Source organism: Bos taurus, chromosome X, assembly GCF_002263795.3.
Source record: "Bos taurus isolate L1 Dominette 01449 registration number 42190680 breed Hereford chromosome X, ARS-UCD2.0, whole genome shotgun sequence".
In the NCBI taxonomy this organism is placed as follows: Eukaryota; Metazoa; Chordata; class Mammalia; order Artiodactyla; family Bovidae; genus Bos; species Bos taurus.
In genome coordinates this window covers 2,173,295-2,198,946 of record NC_037357.1, presented here as the reverse complement: position 1 = coordinate 2,198,946, position 25,652 = coordinate 2,173,295, and the positions used below count along the sequence as shown (strand labels likewise).

The window sequence follows — 25,652 nt, the reverse complement described above, 5'->3', positions numbered from 1 at the left end:
CTTTATAGAACCGTTCAACTTCAGCTTCTTCAGCGTTACTGGTTGGAGCATAGGCTTGGGTTACTGTGATATTGAATGGCTTGCCTTGGAAATGAACAGAGATCATTCTGTCGTTTTTGAGATTGCATCCAAGTACTGCATTTTGGACTCTCTTGTTGACCATGATGGCTACTCCATTTCTTCTAAGGGATTCATGCACACAGTAGTGTATATAACGGTCATCTGAGTTAAATTCATCCACTCCAGTCCATTTCAGTTCACTGATTCCTAGAATGTCGACATTCACTCTTGCCATGTCCCGTTTGACCACTTCCAATTTGCCTTGATTCATGGACCTAACATTCCAGGTTCCTATGGAATATTGCTTTTACAGCATCAGACCTTGCCTCTATCACCAGTCCCATCCACAACTGGGTATTGTTTTTGCTTTGGCTCCATCCCTTCATTCTTTCTGGAGTTATTTCTCCACTGATCTCCAGTAGCATATTGGGCACCTACCAACCCGGGGAGTTCCCCTTTCAGTACCCTATCATTTTGCCTTTTCATACTGTTCATGGGGTTCTCAAGGCAAGAATACTGAAGTGGTTTGCCATTCCCTCTTCCAGTGGACCACATTCTGTCAGACCTCTCCACCATGATCCGTTTGATCTTGGGTGGCCCCACACGGCATGGCTTAGTTTCATTGAGTTAGACAAGGCTGTGGTCCGTGTGATCAGATTGGCTAGTTTTCTGTGATTATGTGATTATTTTCTGTGATTATTGGCTAGTTTTCTGTGATTATGGATGCAGTGTGTCTGCCCTCTGGTGCCCTCTCACAACACCTACCAACTTCCTTGGGTTTCTCTTACCTTGTATGAGGGGTATCTCCTCACAGCCGCCCCTCCTGAGCTTGGACATGGGGTAGCTCATCTCGGCTGCCGCCCCTGTCCTTGGACGTGGGGTAGCTCGTCACAGCCTCAGCCCCTGACCTCAGATGTGGGGTAGCTCATCTCGGCCGCTCCTGTGCCGACGCAGCGTTGCACTCTCAGTCACCGCCCTGACCTTGTGTGAGGGGTAACTTCTCTGGGCCACACTTCTGTGCCATCCTTCGCAGCCGGTGCGCTTCTGTGCGGTCTGTCAGTTTTCTTCATATGCAACACTTCCTCAGTCTTTCCTTGACTTTCATGTCTTTGGCACTTTTGAAGACTGAAGACCAGTTATTTTGTAGAATGTCCTTCAGTTTGAGTTAGTCCTAATGGTTTGTCATGCTTATATTCAGATCTTCCTTCATCAGCAGAAATTGCACAGAAATGATACTGTATTCTCATTGTATCCTGTTAGGTAAAACGTGATTTTTTTTGTCCCGTACTGGTGATGTTAACTTGATTAAGCTGCTGTCTGTTAGGCTTAAATTGTAAAGAGTTAAACTTTACATGGTAAAATTGCCTTTTCTCTTCTTTCTAATTAATAGTATTTCTGGGCAGATAGTAGGAATACTTTAAGGGTCTAAAAATATCTTGTTCCTCATTAACCTTTTTTTTTTTCCAACTTGAAGTATAGTACAATTTTAATTTGCAGTATTGTGTTAGTTTCAGGTGTGCAGTAATGTTATTTAGTTTTAAATATATTTTTTCAAATTATTTGCCATTATAGGTTATTTTAAGATATTGAAGGTAGTTTCCAGTACTGTGAAGTAAATCCTTGTTGCTTATCTATCTTAGGTGGTTTGTATCTGTTAATCCCATATTCCTAATTTATCCCTCCTCCCCTTTATTTCCTCTTTGGTAATCATAAATTTGCTTTCTGTGTCTGTTAATCTAATTCTGTATTATTTTTAAATTCCACATATAAGTGGTATAATCTGTGTCTTTCTCTGTTTGACTCCCTTTGCTTAGTGTGATCATCTCTAGGTCCATCCATGTTGCTGCAAATGTCAATATTGTATTCTTTTTTATGGCAAAGTAAGATTCCATTGTATGTATATGCCACATCTTCTTTAAGCTAATCATCTGTTAATGGGCATTTGGATTGTTCCTATGTCTTGGCTATTGTAGATAGAGATGCTATGGACAGTGGGTTGCGTGTATCTTTTCAAATTACAGTTTTCATCTTTTCTGGTTATATGCCCTGGAGTGGGATTGCTGGATCATTTTTGTTCAGTCGCTAAGTCATGTCCGACTCTTTGCAGCCTTGTGGACTACAGCATGCCAGGCTTCCCTGTCCTTCACTGTCTCCCAGAGTTTGCTCGAACTCATGTCCATCGAGTCAGTGATGCCATCCAACCATCTCATGCTCTGTCATCCCCTTCTCCTCCTGCATTGAATCTTTCCAAGCATCAGGGTCTTTTCTAATGAGTCGGCTCTTTGCATCAGGTGGTTTAAGTATTGGAACTTCAGCTTCAGCATCAGTCCTTCCAGTGACTATTCATATCGTTGCTCTATTTTTAGTTTTTTAAGGAAGCGATTTAGCAGCCGTAGCATATTGTTCTCCAAAGTCGCTGTACCAATTTATATTCCCACCAACAGTGTAGGAGTGTTCCCTTCTCTCCACATCGTCTCCAGCATTTATTATTTGTAGATTTTTATTTTTTTTAGGCTAGCCATTCTGACCAGTGTGAAATGATGCTTTTTTGTGATTTTCATTTGCATTTCTTATAATTAGGACTCATCACATTTTGTAATAATGTATTTATTTGTGTTGGTATGGAGTCACAGGTTCCAGTGTTGTCCAAAGAGTTATAATAGGTTATATATTTTGATGCCAAATGTTCCCAGATTTGGTCAGTAGGAGCCCATCCATGTTGGTTTCTAAGTGTTTTGACATGTCTCCATCATTCTTCCTTACATTTTGAAATCATCTAGAATTGTTTCTAGAACCAAAATATTACACTTTCTCTGCCAGTCATCCTGATTCCTTTTAGTGGAGAATTGTTTCTAGAAGCAAAATCTGTGTACTGTGTGTGTTCATTGCTATCAGAGTATTGCTGTTCCTGGGCCCTGTCAGTGAGCAGAGCTAGAAAATATGTGTGTGTGTAGAACACACATGTAAAACTTTACATCTTTATTTCATTATGTTGAAAACCATGAGTTCCTTTCAATACCTCAAATTCTGATACAACACTATAGAGTTCGTTCTAGCTTCCTCCCTTTCCATGTTTTCACCGCTGAATCTCTAATAGTAGGAAACGTGTCTCCTTGGGGAATTCAGTCCAGCTGTTAAGACTTGGTTCTTTCACTGCTGTGGACCTCAGTTTGGTCCTTTGTTGGGGAACTGAGATCCCACAAGCTGTGTGGCAAGGCCAAAAAGAAATGTGCCTTCTGTTATTTGGCCAGTGCCATATGCAGCCCGTGTCCTATTGATGCACCCTGCCCTCTCCCTCCCCTGAAGTTGCCCTCCTGCTATACAGTCTGATTGAGGCTGCTCTTCCCCTGCATGAATACTGTCCTCACTTTGTTTGGAATTCAACTTGCCATGTCAGGCCACCCTGCAGTAACACCTTCTTTATCCTCTGAAGCCCCATAAAGGGCCTTCTTCATACCCTGCCCCCCTGCCCTCACCAGAGGACACCTACTTTGCTTGGCCCTACTTAGAGCTTTCTGACCAGACTGTTTAGGAGGTGGAAGGACGTGACCTTTATTTTGACTGTTCAGTTGTCACTTTTTTTTCTCACAAACTACATTGTTAATTATTACTCCCTTTCTATTGGATGTTTAGTTATCTCACACACCTTTTGTTGTTGTTTTTGTTGTTTTGCACAAATTTTAAATGCTTTTTAAAAATTATTTATTTTTGGTTGTGTTGAGTCTTCGTTGCTGCATGGGCTGTTCTCTAGTTGTGGTGAGCAGGGGCTACTCTGTAGTTGCAGTGTGTGGGCTTCTCATTGTAGTGGCTTCTCTCTTTGTGGAGAATGGGCTCTAGGGTGCTCGGGCTTCAGTAGTTGTGGCACACGGGTTTAGTTGCTCCACAGCATGTGGGATCTTCCTGGGTCGGGGATTGAACCCATGTCTCCTGCAATGGGCAGGTGGATTCTTTACCGCTGAGCCGCCAGGGAAGCCCCTGTTGTTTTTATTATAAATAGTGTTTTTATGCAATCAACATCCACATTTTCTTCATTATATTTTATGGTATTTTTGCTTGTCAACTTGAGTTTTTTTCTTTTTTTCTGAGTTTTTTCTTGAGATTAATATTCATTAGCTTACTAGTTAGTGATTATTTCTGATTGGGTTATTATTTGACGATACTGCAGAAATACAATGTCAGAAAATGATGCAGTTGGAAATAAGATGATTTTTCAGATAACATAGAATCATGACTTCTTCATCATAATAACCATTTTGAATGGGGGTAATTTTATTTATTCTTTTTTTAATATAAATTTATTTATTTTAATTGGAGGTTAATTACAATATTGTATTGGTTTTGCCATACATCAACATGAATCCACCACAGGTATACACATGTTCCCCATCCTGAACCCCCCCTCCCTCCTCCCTCCCCATACCATCCCTCTGGGTCATCCCAGTGCACCAACCCCAAGCATCCTGTATCATGCATCAAACCTGGACTGGAATTCATTTTATATATGACATTATACGTGTTTCAATGCCATTCTCCGAAATCATCCCACCCTCTCCGTCTCCCACAGAGTCCAAAAGACTGTTCTATACATCTGTGTCTCTTTTGCTGTCTCGCATGCAGGTTTATCATTACCATCTTTCTAAATTCCATATATATGCGTTAGTATACTGTATTGGTGTTTTTCTTTCTGGCTTACTTCACTCTGTATAATGGGCTCCAGTTTCATCTACCTCATTAGAACTGATTCAAATGTATTCTTTTTAATGGCTGAGTAATACTCCATTGTGTATATGTACCACAGCTTTCTTATCCATTCATCTGCTGATGGACATCTAGGTTGCTTCATGTCCTGGCTATTATAAACAGTGCTGTGATGAACACTGGGGGACACGTGTCTCTTTCAATTCTGGTTTCCTCAGTGTGTATGCCCAGCAGTGGGATTGCTGGATCATAAGGCAGTTATATTTCCAGTTTTTTAAGCAATCTCCAGAATGGGGGTAATTTTAAAACATATTACATCGTAACCTCTTCTTGGTTATTGAAGGTTAAAGACATGAGTTCAAAAATTCGGATTTCCTTAGCATGGCATAGAAAGCCCTTCATATTGGGCTCCCAAGCTGTCTTTCTAGCCCTGTTTTCTGCCACTTCTCATTCTTATAACCTATACTATTGCTGTACCGTCTACTTTTCCTTTGCCAAACGTGCCACATTCTTTCATATTGCTATGATGATGTTGAGTACCTAATAGGTAATAAAGCATGTGCTCAGAGCACCAGGTAGGCACAGGTACCAAATGATGGGGGGCAAAAAGAGTATCTGATATTTCATGAGCATCAGATTTTTTCTCATCAAGAGTCTATTCTCATCTTTATCTTTGATTTCCTTTCCTCTGGTTTACAGTATGGGGTTATTTATATTTTGAAATACATATAAGGATGAATGTAAAGAGGCAGTACGGTACACAAGAGGAAAGGCCATAGTCTTTTGTGATTAACCTCCCTCCGTTTATTCAGATCCTCTGTGCCTTTGTTTTTGATGGATCTATGAACTCGACTCCCTGCCTCCAGCTGAACTGCATGATATTCGATCGCACTGTGTTTGATTGTGCATCAATCAGATCACTTAGCACGTGGCATAATAATTACTTTCTTAATAGTCTGTCTGGACTAGACTGTGGAGTCCATGATGAAAATGACATGCTCCTCTCTAGCCTTCCATTGCCTGCATTTAAACCAGTGACTTATGCAAAGTAGAGGCTCATTAAATGTTGTTGAAGTGAACAATTTATTGCCTTGTTTATAGATGCAGATGGTGGCCCTTGTAGGAGAGAGTAAGTGATCTCTCTTAAACTGTAGGACACTTGATTCAGTAGCATCTACAGGGATTGAATTTGACATGTCTGAGTACTCTAGTTTTTTTTTTTTTTTTTTTTTAATACATCAAACTGTTCCAGGAAGAGGTGGTACTCAGAAAGAAGCAATCTACAAAAGCTGTAAGATTCATAAGTAACAAGATGATTTGCTAGTGGGTTTTCTTCCCAGCTTGTCCAGTGTTCTCACAATCAGGATGTATGTTTAGATTTTTTTAGATTTATTTTTGTATATACATGTTCATTCAGTTACATTAATTCTTTAAAAATCAAAGAACCTTTTCAGTTCGATTTAGTCCAGAGATGCCAGAACCTTCTAATCTGTTCCCTAAAGGCAGTTTAAAGGGGGGAAAACATTTTAAAATTCCATTAAATTTAAATTTTAAAAATATTTAAAATTCCACATGACCACTGGTTATTTTGCTGTGGCCAACAGCTATCATAGAATGGCTTAACGTGGTCCCATCCTGGAATGACTGTCCTGTCCCAGACTACAAAAAGATTCCAAAGACCATCTCTTTTTAATAGTTTGGTTTATTTTTGGCGGTGCTGGGTCTTCACAGCTGTGCGGGCTTTTTTCTCTACTTGCAGCCAGCATGGAGCCACCCGAGCAGAGTCTTCACTGGTGGTAGGTCCCAGATGCTTGTTAGCACATGAAAGCTGGTTTGTTATGGGTATTGTCACAGGTCTGAAGTGAAATAAAAAGACAACCATTTCATGATTTTTTTTTTCTCCCAGAAAGCTGAATTTATTGTTTGTAAAGAACCATCCTTTATTCTGAGATTATCTTTTTTCTTTTGAGTTGTTAAAATATCTGTTTGCCTTTTCTTTAATGAAATGATGGTGATGAGAGCTTGTGTACCCTTATTATCTGAAAACCTTAAGGCAAGGTGTGTTTCAGAATTTAGGTTCTTTTTTCAGACAGGTAATAGAGTACATGTCTCCTGTATTACATAACAGCCCTGGTAAGAGCTGAGTTGACACCCATAATCAGAGTAATATTTCTGCAGTGAAATGCAAGAATATTTATACTAAGTGAGATAGAAAAACCTGTGGATAGCCTCCGGTTTGTTCATGTCAGGTTTTACTGCCAGATGAGTTCAGGTCAGTTCAGATTTTGCTGCCAAATGAGTTGAGTTAAAGGCAAGAACAAAAAAAGAACCATTTGATTTCCAACTGTTTGGATTTTGAAACTGTGGATAAGTGGCCATGGATTAATAGTTGCCTTTGAAAGTATCCCTGCTTTGCAAAATACAGTTGGCTACCGTTTGTAGGACCCCAAGATGGTTTTGCCATTTTGCTGGTCCACAAAACTCAAAAAGCGTGGGGAAACACTCCCCTGAACACTACTGACTAAGTGAACATAGCTTTACTTTTATACTCACCTCTAGTCAACGATAATGTAATTTCTGCAGGTTGCAAGATTCCTCAAATATACTTTTTTTTTTATAAAGTCTATTGACTTTGTTACAGTATTGCTTCTGTTTTATGTTTTGGTCTTTTGGCCGGCCGTAAGGCATGTGGGATCTTAGTTCTTTGACCAGGGCTCAAACCCACACCCCCTGCGTTGGAAGGTGAAGTCTTAACTACTGGACTACCAGGGAAGTCCCCCTCAAATATACTTTTGATCAAAGTAAATTGAAATTAAGTTTATTCTATAGCATTTTTAGGAGATTAGAAGAAGAGAGAAAGTTGCAGTAGAAAACACCCTGTAATTACCAGTGATAGGCTGAGATTCTCTGATAGGGATTGGTTTTAGCCTTAAAGAGCCTCTTGGATGCATTTGTTTGGTCAAAAAGCTAAGTGGACTTTAGACCCTGTAAGGAGATCTCTTGAGGAAGGGCAATGACACATTATTATGTGAGCTTAGGTTAACTGATTAATTTTTAGTATTTGTGGTTTATGTTCCTGTCCATCAAATGTGCTCACAGTTTTCCATCTTACAAGTTTAAAATGAGTTAGCAGCTATGAAAGCACTTTGACAGTAAAGACCACTCTAAACAGGTAAAATCATCATTTTAGAAACATTTCCATAGTTACAGTATATTGTCTTTCATACCACACATTCATTGTGTATCATTGTCCATTCTGGTTTCTGGATGGAGAGGTGATTTTACCTTTTTATTCTACATAGTCTTTTAAGGTTCTCTTCTTCCGCATCCTGGCCAGTTAGATTACATAGGTAAAAGTCTAATACTGTGAAGGCGTTTTTACCTAATTATAATCTCATAAGTGGATATGAGTTGGTATACATCAGCTTGTCTTTTATATAGCATGAAGTAATACAGCTACATAATTCTCATTCTAGCAAATTTGTTCAGAATGCAGACTTCGTAAAGCAATTATTGTAGCTAGCTGTGCTGTAATTTGACTCTTACTTACTTACAAACAGTATTTCTCAGTTAACCAGTGTGCTAGTTATTGATTAATTGACCCTCAGGTTCAAATTCACCCTTTTTGCCTGCTCTGTGGACATAGAACTGAGGCTTTTAACTGTTTGCTTTCTTTCCTGCTTGACACTGAAGTTTTGTTAGTATAGGGTTCTGGAAAGACATAGCAGGAGGAGAGGGTTTTGCTTCCTGGTTCCTGTGGGCTTGCTCAGTACTGTTCAGGCAACTTGGGTATCTTTAGTGCTCAATTTCTTCGCTCAATTGGCAGTACATTTTCCCAGTGTCCCCTTAGACAGTGTTGTGTCAGAGTGCTTCTGGTCAGACAGTTTCTAGAGGGTGCATCTTGGGTATGTTCCAAGTAATAGGCTCATGTTTGAAATTTCTGAAAATGTCCAAAGCTGCCTCATTTTTCCAGAAATTCCAAAGATGAGCACCATAGCAACTTCTCTGCCCTTCCGCAAGCTGTGTCCTGTCCTCATAAGGTCTGGATCTTGGCTCTGGGTTGGGTACTTCCTTGGACACTTAGCCTTGAGGGAGAGATCTCTTACTTGCATGCTTTATCTCAGCCTTAGGGGTAATAGTTGTTCCTGACATACAACATTCCTGTATTTTTTAGAATTGGCTTTACTTAGCACTAGTCAATTGCTCATCACTCCAGTTCCCTGTTATTTAAATCCCCTGTCACAGCTAATAATTCTTTTTGTGAAACTCTCAGTTCAAATTATTGTTTGGTTTCTCTCCTGATTAGGCCTGGGCAGATGCAACCAGTTCAAGGTCCCTCTGAACCACCATGTATCAATTGCAAGGTGATTCTTAAGAGATGATCTATTGTGTCTGTAGTTGAAAAAATCAAGACCACACATTCCACATATCCTTTTGGGAAATGTCTTAGTCACTCTTCTCCCTTTCTCTCCCTATTTGCTTTTGTAAACTCTATTTCTAAGCCAAGCGTTGCTTTTAATAAGCTATCACTTGACCTCCCTGGGTTTCAGTTTCCTTCTTGGTGAGGCAGAGATAATAAAAGATGATTAATTAATGAAATCAAGGACATGAAAGTGCTTTGTAATTAGTAGGGTATCATACAAAAATAAGGTAGTATTATTCACATTTATTAAGTGGTTTTAGTTGCATTTTCTTTTAAGATTTAAGGAGCCTTCAGAGGTGCTTGCAACCTAATAAAATAGATATACAAATACATATAATTATTAGATGAGGTAGAATATGGTGGGTGCTAAAATAGGGGAACAAATAAAATTATGGGAGCCCTGACAGTTGTAATTTAATTGTGGCCAGAGGATTTGTGGTTTAGTTCCAAGGAGCAGGGAGAGCCACTTGATCTTGGATGATCTAAGCTGCCAATTGTTAAATTGCTGTGACACAAAGGAGCCATGTACTAGGCACTTTACATATATTATCCTATTTAATCTTTATATTTATTCTTATATTCTTAAGTTATTTTATTATGTCTTAGACCAATTTTCAAAATATTTGACCTAAAGATAGATTTTTGTTTGTTGGTTTTGTTTTTCATCAACCCTTCACCCACAGTTATATGTGAATAGACTTTCGGCAGTGAAAGTCTTCAAACTGGAAAATTCTACTTTTTATGCAGCTTTTAAGGTATATTCTGTTTTTGTATATAGCCATGGATACCTTCTTTTGAAAAGTTGGTTAAATGCTTTCACTTTAGAATAAGAATAAAGATTTTTTATGATAATCTTTATATTAAAAAAAGGAAATGATTTGTTTAAAAATTCTTCTCTGTTTTTGGACAGTAGATAGTGTGTCAGTGGGGCTTCCACAGTGGCTCAGTGGTAAAGAATCTATCTGCAATGCAGAAGATTCAGGAAATGTGGGTTCGATCCCTGGGTCAGGAAGATCCCCCGAGGAGGGCGTGGCAACCCACTCCAGTACTCTTGCCTGAGAAATCCCATGGACAGAGGAATACAGTCCATAAAGTCACAAAGAGTAGGGCATGACTGAGCACTATGGGACTTGGGTGACGCAGTTGACTACAGGAAGAAAGGTAGCATGCTATTTAAATGAGAGGTGGGTGCTCTTTGAATACAAAGGATTCTTTCAAATCACAGAATGAGTGCATCTCCCAGTGGAAGATGTTGCGAAGTGCAAGTGACTGTGAGTCCTGGAAGCATGTGTCCTCACAGCTTGGATTCTAGGAGATGCTCGCCTAACGTCCTTCACCTTTCTCTTAGGAACTCAAGAGGTCTAAGTCTTCAGATTTCTTAAGAACTCCTTTCTTGAGTTGTGTTTGTTGAGAACTCTTTGTGTTGAGTTGGACATTTGTTCTTCATCAGTTTGCAGACAAGAGAGTAACTTCCTGTTTGCTTCGCAAACAAAAAATGTGAGTAGAGCACATGCAGTTTTAAACAATAGCTCCTGTCAGAGCAGTATTTTCTGAAGTATGGTGTGTGTGCTACTGGCCGTATAAAGACTCCAGGCAGTACATAGGCTTACACTTTCAATTTCAATAGTTTTCTTGTTCATTTTAATGTTTATTAGGGTAAAAAAAAGCCTGGTGTGTTACACTTGTGATTTCATGGATATTATTGCTGAAGTCAAGATCAGAGCAGGTAACAACATCTCTTCCACACAACCTGCATCTTTAGTGCTATGCTCAGGCATGCCTGACAATGCGTGGCTGCAATTACTTCAAGGAGAGAGCAAAACTTTATATCCAGGAAATGGTGATTTTTAAATCTACAGAGTATTTGTCAGAAATGTAATTGTGAATTGGAATTAAGCCTGTGCTCTAGATTTGGTTGCTTTTTTCCCCCCGCTATTTTGTTGTTGAACTAGCACTGATCAGGGGATAAAATGGAATTTCTAAAATGTAAAGGTGCTAGACTGAAGGAAATGCTCGTACTAGAGCATGATTTTGATGAAATCAGTCATGTATTTTCAGATATGAAGACCTAATTTAGGAATTGCCTGAACCATCTGCTACTGATGAAAAGGGACTAACTGCTAAGAAAACAACTAGCGTATAAATATGATGAAAAGTATCTAACATTTGTATTTTCATAAGCTTGATAAGAATGTGCCTCTTTGCTTACATGTCATTTGTTTGGACACACACATCCTGGTGTGAAATCTTCTAATTCCACATGTTATTTTGAAACACAAGAAGAGTATGCTATACAAAATCTACCCCAAAGTTTCCTCAAAACATTAAACATATGACCCAGAAATCCCACTCCTAGGTATATACCCAGGAGAAAGGAAAACAGGTAGGCAAACAAATGCATGTACATGCATGTTCACAGCTAGTCACAAGAGCCAAAGACGAAAACAGCTCAAATGTCCATTGACGGATGAATGGCTAAATGAGTTGTGGTATATACGTACAATGTAATATTTCACCAGAAACAGAAATGAAGTACTGATACTCTGTACATTGTGGATGAGCCTCCAAAACATTATGCTCAGTGAAAGAAGCTTGGCACAAAGGATCACATAATTTATGACTCCATTTCTGTGAAATATCAAAATAGATAAATCCATTGAGACAGAATGCATATTGGTAGTTGCCAGTGGCTGCAGGCATGGGAGGATAAGGAGCAGCTGCTTAATGCATATGGGTTTTTATTTGGGGGTGATGAAAATATTTGAGGACAAGATAGAAGTCATAGTTGCCCCCCATTCAGAATGTGCTATTTGACATTGAGTTGTTCAATATAAAATTGTTAATTATGGTATGTGAATTTCACTTCAATAGGAAAAAACCTCACTCTACTCCATAGCATGTGTGAGGCACTACGTGGGGAATAGGATGGTGTTGATTTGTGTACAAGCAAGCATTTCTTGTTTTAGGAGTTGTGTCTATTTTTACAGTTGCCTTTTCATTGTGGTACATTATAGCAGTTTTCCATTTGCAGTAGTAAGTATAGCATTTTCCCTTTAAGATAAATGTAAATTTTTAAAGAGTTGATTTAAAGAAGAAAAAACTAATAAAGGTAGGAATGAGATGACAAAGTCCATACAGATGACTGAGGAATAGGGAACTTCAAGAATCATTGCTATTCTATGTTCAAGCCAATTAATATTTACTGAATACATATTAGGTACTGGATGCTGTTCATCAAAGATGAGTAAGATGTGTTTTTGGATGCTGTCAGCCTAATAAGGGAGATATGCCAGAAAGGTAAATCATTTTAGGAAGAAGCTAAATATGCCAAGTGCAAAAAAAAAAAAAAAATGAGAACAGGCAGAGGTCAAGACTAGGTACCTTTGGATTACCAGTCTATCTAAGAAAATACGAGAACATATAGAAAGAGAAAAGAACAGAGAAATTTGCTTTTGACATTAGGAACAAGGAGCAGAAATAATAAATGCAACGGATAATGTATTCAATTTCCATAGATTGTCGCCCTTTTCTGGCTTGACCATTCTCTCTCTCTGTTCTGGGCTCCCCTCTCCTTCACAAGCTCTCATTCAAAGATAGTGTATGGTTTAAGTGGTGGTCTTTGGAGCTCTACTGCCTGAAGTCGAATTTCAGGTCAGGTGCTCACTCATTGTCTACCTCATGTCACTTGATTTTCCTATTCCTTACTTTTCTGTAAAATGGGGATATTAACAGTACCTACATTATAACATCATAGTAAAGATAAGTGAAATTGTTTAGTGAGTAAGGCATTTATAACACTGTTTAGTACATGGTAATTGAGCCACAGTTAGCCACTGTCATCATCTCCAATCAGTAAGTCCTGTCTGTTTATCTCTTAACATTTTTTTGAATGTCCCCCACTACTAGTTTAGTTTAAGACTTTATGCTGTCATAATTGCAGTTGAGTCTTAACGGATTTGCCTCTCTCCTCACCAGTCCCTCTGTGTCTCTTGACTGCCTGACCTATCCCTGCTTATTCTTAAAAACTCAGTTCAGGTGTCACCTCCAGGAAACTTGCCTGATTCCCTGCTTAGTTAGGGCTTTCCATGCGTGTCCATGTTACCTCCACTGTAGTGTATCTCATGCTGTATTGTGACTGTACTTGATGTTCCCTGCGCTCTGGCCACCTTTAGGGTTGTAGGAAGCTGGACTTACTCTGGTTTGAACTTCCAGTCTAAACACGACAGAAGTAGATGCTTATTAATTGTTTGGGAGGATGAATGTAGAAAGTTAGCTTTCAGTCTTTATTTCAGAGGCTGAGGTGAGTGCTGCAAGAGTTTAAAAAAGAGGGCATCTGGTGAGTGTTGGAGAATCAAAATTAGGTAGAACTTGATTTCGAACTTAAGAGCAGAGGAAGAGCCACAGTCCAGGCAAGGGCAGTGTTCACTTGAGTTCAGTCAAGTTTCTTGAATGGATGGTGACAGGAAAAAACAGCATCTTTAAAATAGAAGAGACCACCTGCCAAGAGTGTGTGTATTGGAGGAGAGGAGATATATGTTAAAAAGTATGGGTACTTCCCTGGTGGTTCAGTAGTTAAGACTGGACTTCCACTGCAGGGGCCACGGGTTTGATCCCTGGCCAGGGAACTTAGGTTCCACATGCTTGCAGTGCAGCCAAAAAAAAGTGTGTATTTCCCAACCTACCAATGACGTGAATTCTAAAGGTTTATTTACAGATCATTTGTCTGCACAGGATACATCATATACATGATGGTGAGGTTTCTGGCCCTGCCGCAGACACTGTGTTTAACTTGCTTGAGTACTAGTTCATGGGCAGTACTAGTTCGGGCTCCAGGGTCTGGCAGCAGGGGGTCTGGAAGGGTGTGGTAGATTCTGGACTTGAAGACATCGTGGTGCTGGAAGTTGAGCTGTGTTGTTCTCCTGTGACCCCTTTTGCAGCTTTCTCTATCTCAGTTTCTCTTTCTCTATCTCTAGTCAAGTTTCTCTATCCAGCAAGGCCCCTTGCCAACTTCCCTCAAATAGCACCCCGTCCAAGGTTGCCTTGATTCCAGAAGGCTCCCTCTCACTTACCAGCCTTCCCCATTCCCTGAGGTCAGCAGCTCTATGCTATTTGAAGAAATTTGGCTGAACACATTCACACCAAGGTGTGAAAAACTGATAGCTACCTCATCCCAGCAGTTGTACTTGGTACAATTTCAACAAACTTCTATTTAGCTAAAATGAACTTGTAATTGCTGGAATTTCTGGCAGTGGTACAGAGCAAACAATGAGGAGAGGTGAGGTAGGCAGAAGAGTTGGAAGAAAGTTTATTGGAGGGAGAGTTGGCCCTGTAGGAGAAGATATCTGGGGACAAGGAAAACCTCTGCTAATTTCCCTTTGCCTTGGACCTCCGTTCCCTGAATTGTTTCTGTGTAACATGTCTGTGTGACTTCTCTTGAATCCACAGAAATTATAAGTTGTAATTTTTTAAAAAAAATTTGTAACTCCCATGGCAGTTCTGGGTAAAGGGTTCTGTGTTTCCCACTTGTGTGAAACTCTGGGATGGTTTATAATGGGCAATAGGGTTGAATAAATAAGGTGGGGCTGAAACAGGAGGGAAGGGAGCAGGGCACAGCATTTAAAAGAATGATATGGCCATAGGACATGACAGAGACTGGTTAGAACCAGCTGGGTCCAAGATGGTGGAAGATTGAATTTCCAGTAGACCTTGAGCCTCATTATGTGCTCATTGTAATATATCAGCATGCTAAATGATACACCCACCAGTGCCATGACAGTTCTGAGGCCAACCATAAAAGGTCAAAAAGTGGGTCATGGCCCAATTCCTGGAAATCCCTGCCCTTTCCCCCAAATAATTGAAATACTCCTCCCACTCATTAACCTGTGAAATTAGCCAGCCCATAAAAACTAGCCATGCCATATTTTGAGGCTCTCTCTCACCTTCTGAGATGGCCTACACTCTGCCTGTGGAGTGTGTTTCTCTCTGAATAAATCCAGTTCTTACCTATCACTTCATCTCCAAATTCTTTTGCAACAGAGCAAGAACCTTAAATTTACCGATAAAAGGGCTGGGGTTGAAGAGACCTTGAAAGTGGAGTCTACATCGACACAAGGAGTCATGGAAGGTTGAGATGATAAAAGCAATAGAGAAGGCAAAATTAAGTATAAATTTCAGATTAGAAAAGATGGCAGGTCAGATTTATTCTTGGCTGTTGTGTGATTAGTTAATACACAGTTCTGTTTTTTGCTACCAATTTTTCATTGTTCTGGGACTTATTCCTTTAATTGTTACTGTCTGTTTCCCTGGCTGCTGACTATTCTCTGTGGCTTCTGAGCCAGTCTTTCCTTTAGGATTCAGGATCCTAGAAGTTTTTATGACTCTTGTATTTCCAACTAGTCCATAGGGAGTTATACATTGTATTTCTGTGTCCCAGTGGCAAAATTCAACTCCAGTGTTAGCAAAACACTAACTCCCTTTTTAAAGACCATATTACTTTTGTTTAAAAAGAAACCTCCAGCCTTTCTAACAATGGCCCAGAACACACGGAAGATAGTGGTTAATGATCCTCTGTCAGGGAGCCCTCACAGCTGCAGAAGCCATCACCCCCTCTCCCTAACCCTATGCATGTGTTAAACTATTGTGAATCAGCTCTTTCCTATGGGGAACTGCTTTGTCTTTTATTCTTTATGTTGTTCATTATGTTAATATCTTTGCCATTTCTACCCTGCCCATTGCATAAGGGGCCAGGCAATGGGGTGAGAGAGGGATTTGAGACATTTTCTTAAGCCGAAATTATCATTTTCATATTGAAACAGAAGCTTCATGGGTCTTTAATCAAATATGTATATTTTTCTCTATTTCTAAAGTTGGAGGGGCTTGTTAGCGTTGGGCCCTCTTGTGCTTCACTTGTGTATTTTACTCATGACTTCTCAGCATAACTTTTGTGTTACTAGGTATTGGTGATGTGCCATGGCTTGCTTGGTTGAATACACTGTTTTGTTTTTTACTGTTGTTCAATCTAGTGGAGCAGTTATTGTCAACATAGGATTTTGTGATTTACTATTTCATCATCACTGGTTACAATAATTTACTAGGATGTAACTATCCAAAGACTATACTTTTATCCTTTGCAGTTAGCAGTCTGTACAAATGACTGGTTTTAGAGACACTCTTTCATTTTTTAGTGTTCACTGGTCTAAACTGTCACCAGTGTTCACTGGTGAATAACCAGCAAAATGCGTTTCCTCAGTTTGTAGCTTTACCCATACTATCCTGACTTAGATGGTAATTGGTGTTTCCCTTCCTTGTAGTAGCTATTTCCTTTGCTCAGTTCAGTTATTCAGTCACTCATTCCTCCAAGCATCTGTTGACTGAAGAAAAACACAACCTAAAAATTGTGATTTATGTTTTATTGGGGGATCTTACTGAGGACTGTAGCCCAGGGGACAGCCTCTCAGAGAGCTCTGAGGAACTGTTCCATTGAGGTAAGGGAGGAGTCACGATATACAGGAATTTTTGCTGAAAAAAATGAGCTTGTAACCGAAGGTCAAAAGATTACTACTACTAAAAACAACCAGACATCTCAAGTTAATGATTTTAGTGCTTTTCTGTGCAAAAGACGATGTAGGAGTCTGGGCTCATTGACTTATTCCTTAGATAAGTATCCTGTTTTTCTTCATCCTGAATTCCCCTCAGGGTGTACTGTCAGGGCAGCGCAGCAGCTGATGGCCTGATGGAGGGCAGCATTCTGTGCTTACTGAAATGGAAAGCAACATTTTTTGTCCTCACTTCCATCACAGAGAGTACCTACCATTCTAGGCACCCTGGTAGGCGCATACAGTGCTGTCACACAGATACCAAAAGACCTCATTTAGGTATGTGTGTGACCTATAGTCCACCAGGCTCCTCTGTCTGTGGGTTTCTCCAGGCAAGAATACTGGAGTGGGTTGCCATGCCCTCCTCCAGGGATCTTCCCAACCCAGGGATCGAACCTGCATCTCTTATGTCTCCTGCGTTGGCAGGTGGGTTGTTTCCTACTAACACCACCTGGGAAGTCCAGATTTTGAGTAATTAGGTGTTTACCCTGACATACAGTGGGCCACTCAGGTAACATTTATCTCTGGTAATCACTTATTCTGGAAAAGACCCCCAATTTTAATTCCTCTAGATACATAAGGGAGTGGTAGAAGTTTCTTTTGAGCCTGCAGAATCTTGATTGCCTTTTGCTCAAAATAATCCTTATACAAAAGTGGTACATTTTGGGGAGGCTTGTTCTGAACCCCTTTATAAGGACAAAGCCTCTTTCATAATGTCTTGCTTAATCATCTGAAAACAATGCATAGTTTTAGAGAAGAGAAGAACTTATCTCTGCTGACTTGATTTCATTAAAACGGCCTCCTCTAATTGGGTTACTATGTGACAGGCATTGAGTTAGGTGTAATAAAAACATAAGAAAGACCCAACTACCACTGTCAGGGATTTGTAGTCCAGTGCATAGTTAGTAGAAAGTTATAATCCAAGGTGACAAGGAGCTATCATATTCGAAGTGCCATGGGAGTTTAGAAAACCTAACATCAGAGTCTGCTAAGGGATGTGAGGGAAGGTTTCATGGAAAGAGGTGTGTTTGGACACTTACGTATGAATAGAGATTGGCTTTGGTAGATGAGGAGGGCAGGGAGTTCCAAGTGAAGAGAATACCATACACAAGACCACTGGAGCATGAGAGAGTATGACGCACTTGAGGTCTGTGCCGAGAAACTGCTAATTGAGGTATATAAGGGTGCTCTGCAGATTAGCCTTGGGAAGGGATTTCTGGCACAGGTGTACGTGGACCATCCTGCCACCTTAATCATTATAGCGTCCTCTGTCTTCATGACATATTCTGTCTTCTAGCCATTTATTTCCACATGATCAGGGTGAAAAGACTGCTCTTTCCCCTTTTTGGTGATGTTTAGGAGTCATGTTTGTCTCTTTTCCCGCTACAATAAGCATTAATATCATACAGAGGTGACTAATGAACACTGAATTAGATGTCAGGGGACATTCGTGTTTTCAATTCGTGTTTTCCAGTTCTCTCAGCAGCTATGTGACTTGAGCCAAGTCATTTAATAACTGCCTCTCACTAGCAAAATGGAGATGTTAATATGTTTACATTGCCTACTTCAAGGTTGGGGTGAAAATGAAAATGAGACTCTTAAAAATTAAGAGGTATTGGGAATTCTCTGGTGGTCCAGTGGTTAGGACTTTCACACCAGATGAAATGGATTCCTACATGCTGTGTGGCATCTCCAAAAAAATAAAAATAAATATAAAGTTTAAATTTAAGAGGTATAATAAACTTTTTTACTTGGAATGCTGTTGGATGAAGCTATAACTTAACGTTTAGTTCAGTTCAGTTCAGTTCAGTCGCTCAATCGTGTCCAACTCTTTGCGAATCCATGAATTGCAGCATGCCAGGCCTCCCTGTCCATCACCAACTCCCGGAGTTCACTCAAACTCACATCCATCGAATCGGTGATGCCATCCAACCATCTCATCCTCTGTTGTCCCCTTCCCCTCCTGCCCCCAATCCCTCCCAGCATCAGGGTCTTTTCCAATGAGTCAACTCTTCACATGAGGTGGCCAAAGTATTGGAGTTTCAGCCTCAGCATCAGTCCTTCCAAAGAAATCCCAGGGCTGATCTCCTTTAGGATGGACTGATTGGACCTCCTTGCAGTCCAAGGGACTCTCAAGAGTCTTCTCCAACACCACAGTTCAAAAGCATCAATTCTTCAGCACTCAGCTTTCTTCACAGTCCAACTCTCACATCCATACATGACCACTGGAAAAACCATAGCCTTGACTAGACGGACTTTTGTTGGCAGATTTAAAACAAGTAAAATACTTCGTGGGGCATCTAGATGGCAAAGTTAGCTTGAAAAGTAATTGACAGGTAGAAATATTCTTACTTCCTTATTAACTCCATATGTCTGCCCTTCTGACTGTGGAATGTCATTTACCTTATGTCTGTGTTTCTGAACTTAACATGGTCTTTCTTCTCAATGGTCTATCATATGTAACTTAGCTTCTTGACAATTTTCACTATAGTTATTACATAGTAATGGATTTAAGACTTAGGTTGGTGAGATATGATTTGTTCTATTTAATAGCCTTGAATAACTGACATCTCTTAGGTAGTTTGAATTACTCATGACTTAGCCTCAATCATTAATGCTACTGTATAGTGGTATGACCTGAGAGTTGTTACATTTTAGGGATATGTAAGAGAGTTATGACTCATTCAGCTAGAAATGGGAGGTTATGAAACTGTGACCTTCTACTTCCTTTGCTGTTTTTCCTAAGCCAGTGACAGTACAGAGTTATTAGTAACAGGAAAAGACACTTCCATTCATTTTTTTCCTTTTGAGACTCTGCCTTTCCCATTAGATTGAGTGGTGATACTACTGTAATCTGATAAATCACCTGAAATAAGCACTTCTGGGCTCTACAAATACAAGCAATTGCACTCAATACATTGGGTTGGCCAAAAAGTTCATTTGGGTTTAATGTACCACTGTATCAAAAACCCAAACGAACTTTTTGGCCTACCCAATAAATATCCCTGACCATCCCTTGAGTGTTTCTCAAAATATAGCATCTAAGAATATTTCCACATGACAGAAAACTTTATAAACCACCCAACTTGTCCTGCTCTGAGCCACTTTACATAAGCCAGAAGAAAGGAGAAGAGTACTGCTAATGCAAGAGATGACATGATGATGCTATTTTAACTGGAAAGTTAAGTGAATTATTTATATTTGATTAGTATAGACTCTATCATCAAAAATAATATGAGACCTACTGTATACTACCAGAAGGTAGTTATTACCCTCTTTTTTTTTTCCTTTACAACTTCTAGATGAACTAGTTCATGTGAATTTGGATAAAACACATATTCTAGTTCAAAGCATGATTATTGCTTTTAAAATGATTATTGCTTTTTTCTGCCAGGCCTGAGGAAAATACTTTAGCAATATTGTTTTCCACAAAATTAAATGACTAAGTGGTCTGGCTTATTTTCTCTCTGTTTTAAAATCCATGGTACCATTGATACATGGTTTAAAAACATTCTTCCAAAGACCTAGTAGATTAAATCATTTTTATATCCCCTAAATATTGTCCTTTTTTGAAGATTTCTTGAGAAAAGTGTGGCATATATCCAAAATCACATTCTTTTTTCCCGTATTTAAATTTTTTCCTTACAAGTTAGTGGAAAGGAAAAGTGGTCCGTTTTCACACTCAATAAATAAGAAAGAAAGTGTAGACAGCTTTTATCTAGGGCATTTTTAAGTCATTGAGAGAATATTTTCAAGTATTAGCTGCTTTTTGAAATTATTGGCAGAATTCTCTTAACCCACTTTAACATAAAGTGGTTGAGATGAAAAGATTTTTTATTGGCTACATAAAAGAAAGCACCATGGTTTTTGCATTATTGCGTAAATCTAAGAGATTATGCATATGTAAAAAGGACAAGACAAAGCTGAATGCTAAATGCCAACTTCACTGAGAGGTTGTGTAGTTGACAGCATAATGGGGTTTGGTTCCACATGGAGAAAACACTAAATATTTACACCCCAGGACACGTTTCTCTGGCGAAGTTTCTTGTCCTAGATGACTCTCCCAGCTACACACCAATAGCCCTTTTTAAACACACTCCCTTCTTATACTTGGATTTTCTCCCTCAATACTTCATGAGATTCTAAATCTTCTGGATCCAGTTCCCTTGTCCTCACTCTCCCATCTATTTCTGTGGTCTTCATGAATTCTTTTTGTTATGGTATGGACCCTCAGGTGAATTTTCTTTTTTTACTGCCAGTATCAATAGTAAAACACAGTCACGGTGCCCCGCCCCCACCCATTCTTTTTTCCAGAGATCACAGCTCTCTTTTCCAGAGATTCAGCTCTTCTGTTGGTATCTATTTCTTATTAAACCAGAGCTATGATGCATACAGCCAAAAATGTTGCACAGTACTGCAGAATTGCTGCCCAGTCCAGATCTAGCTCTCTTAAATCCATGTTCTTTTCTTTTAGGCTTGAGAGTGGTGAAGAAAGTTACTGAGATTAGTGTGTACTGTGAAGTCTGGGGAGGTTTACTTTCTTAGGCCACTTACCTTCATGCTTTGACTTTTGCCTTACTGTCATCTCCTTGCCATCTTGCTTCACTTTAGAGGTAAAGGGTCAAAAAAATTTCTTGAACATTGTATGCATTGTGTGTTTTAGGAAGAATGCATGGCATGGTCCGTGTGATGGAGGAACATTTATAAACTGTAGACTCAGATTACCATGGAAAGCGTCACAGAAAAGAATGCAGTTTGAGTTCAGTCTAGAAGGATGAATTGAGTTTAGAAAAGCAGAGTGGGGAAAGAATTTCTTGCAGGAGGACCTCTGGAGTAAAGGAGAAAAAGAACAAAGCAAGCTTGTGAGGTACAGAATGAGAAGTTGGTGTCAGGAGATACTAGACAGTGAACTGGAAGAGTAGTGACCAGCTTGAGTTCTCTGTGCTGGGCATAGTGGTTTGATTAATTCCTTGAGTGATCCATTCATTCAAGAAATGGCTTTTCATAGCTCATGGGATAAAATCCAGACTTATTTCCTGGCATATAAGGTCTTCTGTGATGTGGTTGTGTATATCTTAAAATCCACTCCCTCAACACTATGTACTTGAAGCTCCTTCCATTTGTACTGAAGACTTTCCCGATTCTCCCAGAATGTTGTAATCCTTGGAACTCTGTTTGTCTGCACAGGCTATTTCTTCTCGAGTCCACCTGGTGAATGCCTCATTCTTCAGCCTTATTTGCAGCATTAATTTCATGGTTCCTCTGCTGCTATAGAATCCTGGGCGAATCCTGCTTAAAGCAGATATAGAAACACCATTATTTTATGCTATCAGAGTACATGTTTGCTTTCTTTACTCAACTAGAAGCTTCCTGAAAGCATGGATTTGTGTCTTACTCCCCATGTCACCCATATCACCTATCTGAATCCCTACCTAACATGCAGCAAATTCTTGACAAACATTTGTTGAGTAAAATATTTACTGAACATTTAATTTACACCATATGCAGTTTTTTAAGAGAATCGTCCAGAAGCAGTGTGATTGCTAGATTAAATATGGGAATCGCAGAGAGACCAGTAATATGCATTTTTTGAAATAGCTCATTTGTTAAAAAAAAAACAGTGGGGGGTAGATTCCTAGAAAATTTATAAAAAATAAATATAGGAGTTAATGAGTGGCTACTAGGGACTGGGAGAGGGAAGAGTTAAAGATAATAAATATTTGAGGTGATACAACAAATATCAGGACAGTAACCCTTGGAAAAATGAGATAAACATTTTTTTCCCCCTCAATCAGATCTCCTGGTGTTAGTATTTGCCTCAGCCCACCTCTGCTCTGAAGAAGAACACACCGTTCCTGTTCAGTTTTCTATAACTAAGCTCAAGATTCATGTGGTTCTGATCTTCATATCTGATCAGGAGTTAAGATAAGAAATAGAAACAGTTCAACCACCCTGACTACAGTTTCCTATCAAGGGAAGGTGTGTGGTGCATAGGTTTTGAATATAGAAAGCTTGTTTCTGCTTTTGGGAGCTACAACTGTGAAGTGTTATACCAGGCAGATGCACTGGGGTGCGCTCCGATGTAGCCGAGCCTAGCTGTGCATCACAGCTCTCAACTTTAAAACTCCAGAGAATTTGATGAGAGAGGGATCCACAAGAACATGACAAATGATGAGAGTTCAAACCTTAAGAGAAAAATGGGCTTATTGGTAAGAGACCTTTTTTTCTTTATTTACTGCTGTTCCTTATTCATTAAAATAGCAAGCCTGTTGTTTTCATATGTGGCTGGGAAACGGTGTACAGAAATCAATTTTATATGTATTGTAGAATTCAGGAGACATATTGGTAACCATGGAAAAATCATAGGAAGCATGTATAAACCTTGATTTGGGGGAAAAAATCACTAGGGAAATTTTACTTTATTGCAGACTGTGGTATAGATTTATTTGTATAGCTTACATGTAATACAGGTTAAGAAATATCTATATTTTTTAAAAGTTAAAATAAAGAATAGTGACTTATGTGAAGATACATAATTTCACTCAGTTACCAGAAGGTGGCACACCAGATTCTTCTTAAATACACAAAGGAAAGGAATAATATTAATAGGAATATAAAATAAGCTGTATTTAAAGATCCTTTAATGTATTTTTTAAGCAAAAAATTATATAATTGTTATTTGCTTAGTGAGGTTTGTTGCTGAAATATGACAAATATGAATTTAACCCATTGTAGCTTTTTATGATCCAAAATAATTTTTATGTGTATAGTAAAAGTAGACTTTGAAATAGTATTGCCATTAGGAAATACTGTTTTGAATTTATCATTTAAAAAAATAAAATACTTTCTACCTATCTTTTGCATAACAAGTGATTAGATGTAGAATAACATTCTGGATAAGATTTCTGCCAAGCTCTTTTTAAAGATACTATGAGACTATGACTTTGGTTTAGTTGTGACTTTAATAATGCAATAGTGCTTGTGAGATGACCCAGAAAAATACCAAATCTGTTCATTTTGAATAAAAAGTTAAAACAAAGGTGATGCTTAGTATGTTTACTTTCTATAAGGTAATAGCAATATAAATGAGATAAAGGTAAATAAATGGAATTTTGTGTTAGAGCTCCTTAAACACCTGCCAGCGTACTTTAATTTTTTAAGCGAATTGACTGTTGACAGCATATACTGCAGTGCTTCTGTAGTAGTCTCTATTTTTAAAACTGCATTCCTGAGGCAGTACCAGAAGTATGTCTGTTCATCGTTGCCTTTGTATTAACCCAAAGGAGTTAGGTATACGACAGAACTTCACAAAACAGAATCGCCCAGTTAGGAGGCAATACATCTATTTATATGATTTTATTAATTACAAGCAGTATGAAAATAAGAAAATGTAGTAAATGAACCTAGAAGAACATTAGCCATCTGTTCTCTGAAAGCTTGTAATGTTTGTCATTTGCTTTTGGGTTTTAATGGCAAAACAGTATATCAGCAAAGAATTGAACTTTAGGCTTAAAAAGCTAGAAAATGACAAAGCATTCCAAGGCTGAGCATATATTTACTGGAAAAGTGTTTCCTTGTGTCCAAATTTGTCTAGTTTAGTCTTTTAGATCAGCTGCCAATAAATGTTGTATTTAATGTCAGTCTCTATTCCAGACTTTCTGAAACATTAAGAGAGCTTCTAAAAACAAATAGAATCCTATGGTTTCCTAGTTAAGGGTTTTTTTTTTTTTTTTTTTTGAAGATAATTTACATATTTTAAAATTGTTCAGAATTTATATATGATTTATTAATTTACAGCTAAAATATTTGCAGAGTATGCTTTGAAAAATTTAAAATACATGCAATAAAGCCACAATTAACCAAAAATTTTTTTTTTGCACTCCACTTTTAGGAGACGGAGGCAATTATCTTTAAAACAAGCCGATTTCAAGGATATATTCAAAAAGTCAACTTCAGGGTATGTGTAAGGGTCTGCATTTTCTTCTAAGTTTTTTGTCGATGAGAATTTATCTTCATAAAAAAAGACCCTGAGGTACTAGAAGCCATTCAGTCATCCAGGAAACTTTCAGTAACATCTAGGGTACTGTGTTTATTAAGACAAAAAATAAATTATTTTGTTAAAGAAATACCACGCATCATTGTATTGTGCTTTATATTGTCCAGTGTGCTTTCATAAACACAAGTACAGTTGGTTTTCCTAACATTGCTGTGAGTCTGGCAAGGAAAATTGGCATCTTCCCTATTTTACAGATGAGGAAGATAACACGAGAGGTTCCAAGTTTGTGGCAACAACCAGATCACAGGTGCCCAGCTCTGTCCTCTTCTGCACCCTTCCTCATCGAAAAAGTTTAACACAAGCTCTTAACTCCTACTCTGTATTGCGCAATCAGTATCAATTATACCACGCCTGTTTCCTAATTGCTGTACAGTTTCCCACTTTGCATGTGTCTGTTTGTCTGCCTCCATATCTGTCAGCCAGCTGGAGACCTTGCTTTTCAGACTCTCCCAGACCTGGAAGTATCTGGAGTGTGGGAGGGCAAGATAATGGCCATGGACAGTAGGGATGGACAAGTTAGTGGTGAGCAACCAAGGCTGATATGCTGAGGATGGCCCGGCACTGAGGCAAAAAAGAGAATCTCACTCTGGGATCATCTTGCCTGGGGGTGGGCTACCTTGACCTTAAAAGCAGGATTTTTCCAAGTTTAATAGACGAGGCCTGAAAATCAGCTGGAGTGGGGTTCTGTGGTGTAATGGTTAGCCCTCTAGACTCTGAAGATCAGCTAGAGTACTTGTTTAAAATGCAAGAATACTGCTTCTCACTTCTAGACTTGTACATTTTCTTTTTTTTTTAAGTCTTTATTGAATTTGTTACAATA

The 25,652-nt window shown here is 38.9% G+C and overlaps 1 protein-coding gene across 4 annotated transcripts in view; it reads left to right on the top strand.

The window, feature by feature from the left end:
* Nucleotides 1–25,652, top strand: part of KLHL13 (kelch like family member 13) — a 197,573-nt gene that overhangs the window by 99,445 nt on the left and 72,476 nt on the right. Inside the window, exons 1-2 of one of the 4 annotated variants that reach the window (XM_024988077.2) lie at nt 22,827–22,985; nt 24,668–24,733. The exons of 2 other annotated variants lie outside the window; for them this stretch is intronic. In XM_024988077.2, coding sequence (XP_024843845.1) covers nt 22,945–22,985; nt 24,668–24,733 — 107 coding nt within the window. In that variant the 5' untranslated portion in view covers nt 22,827–22,944. Of the gene's footprint in view, nt 1–22,826; nt 22,986–24,667; nt 24,734–25,652 lie in introns of those variants that run through there. One more of the 4 variants, XM_010821318.4, reaches the window with a different exon arrangement.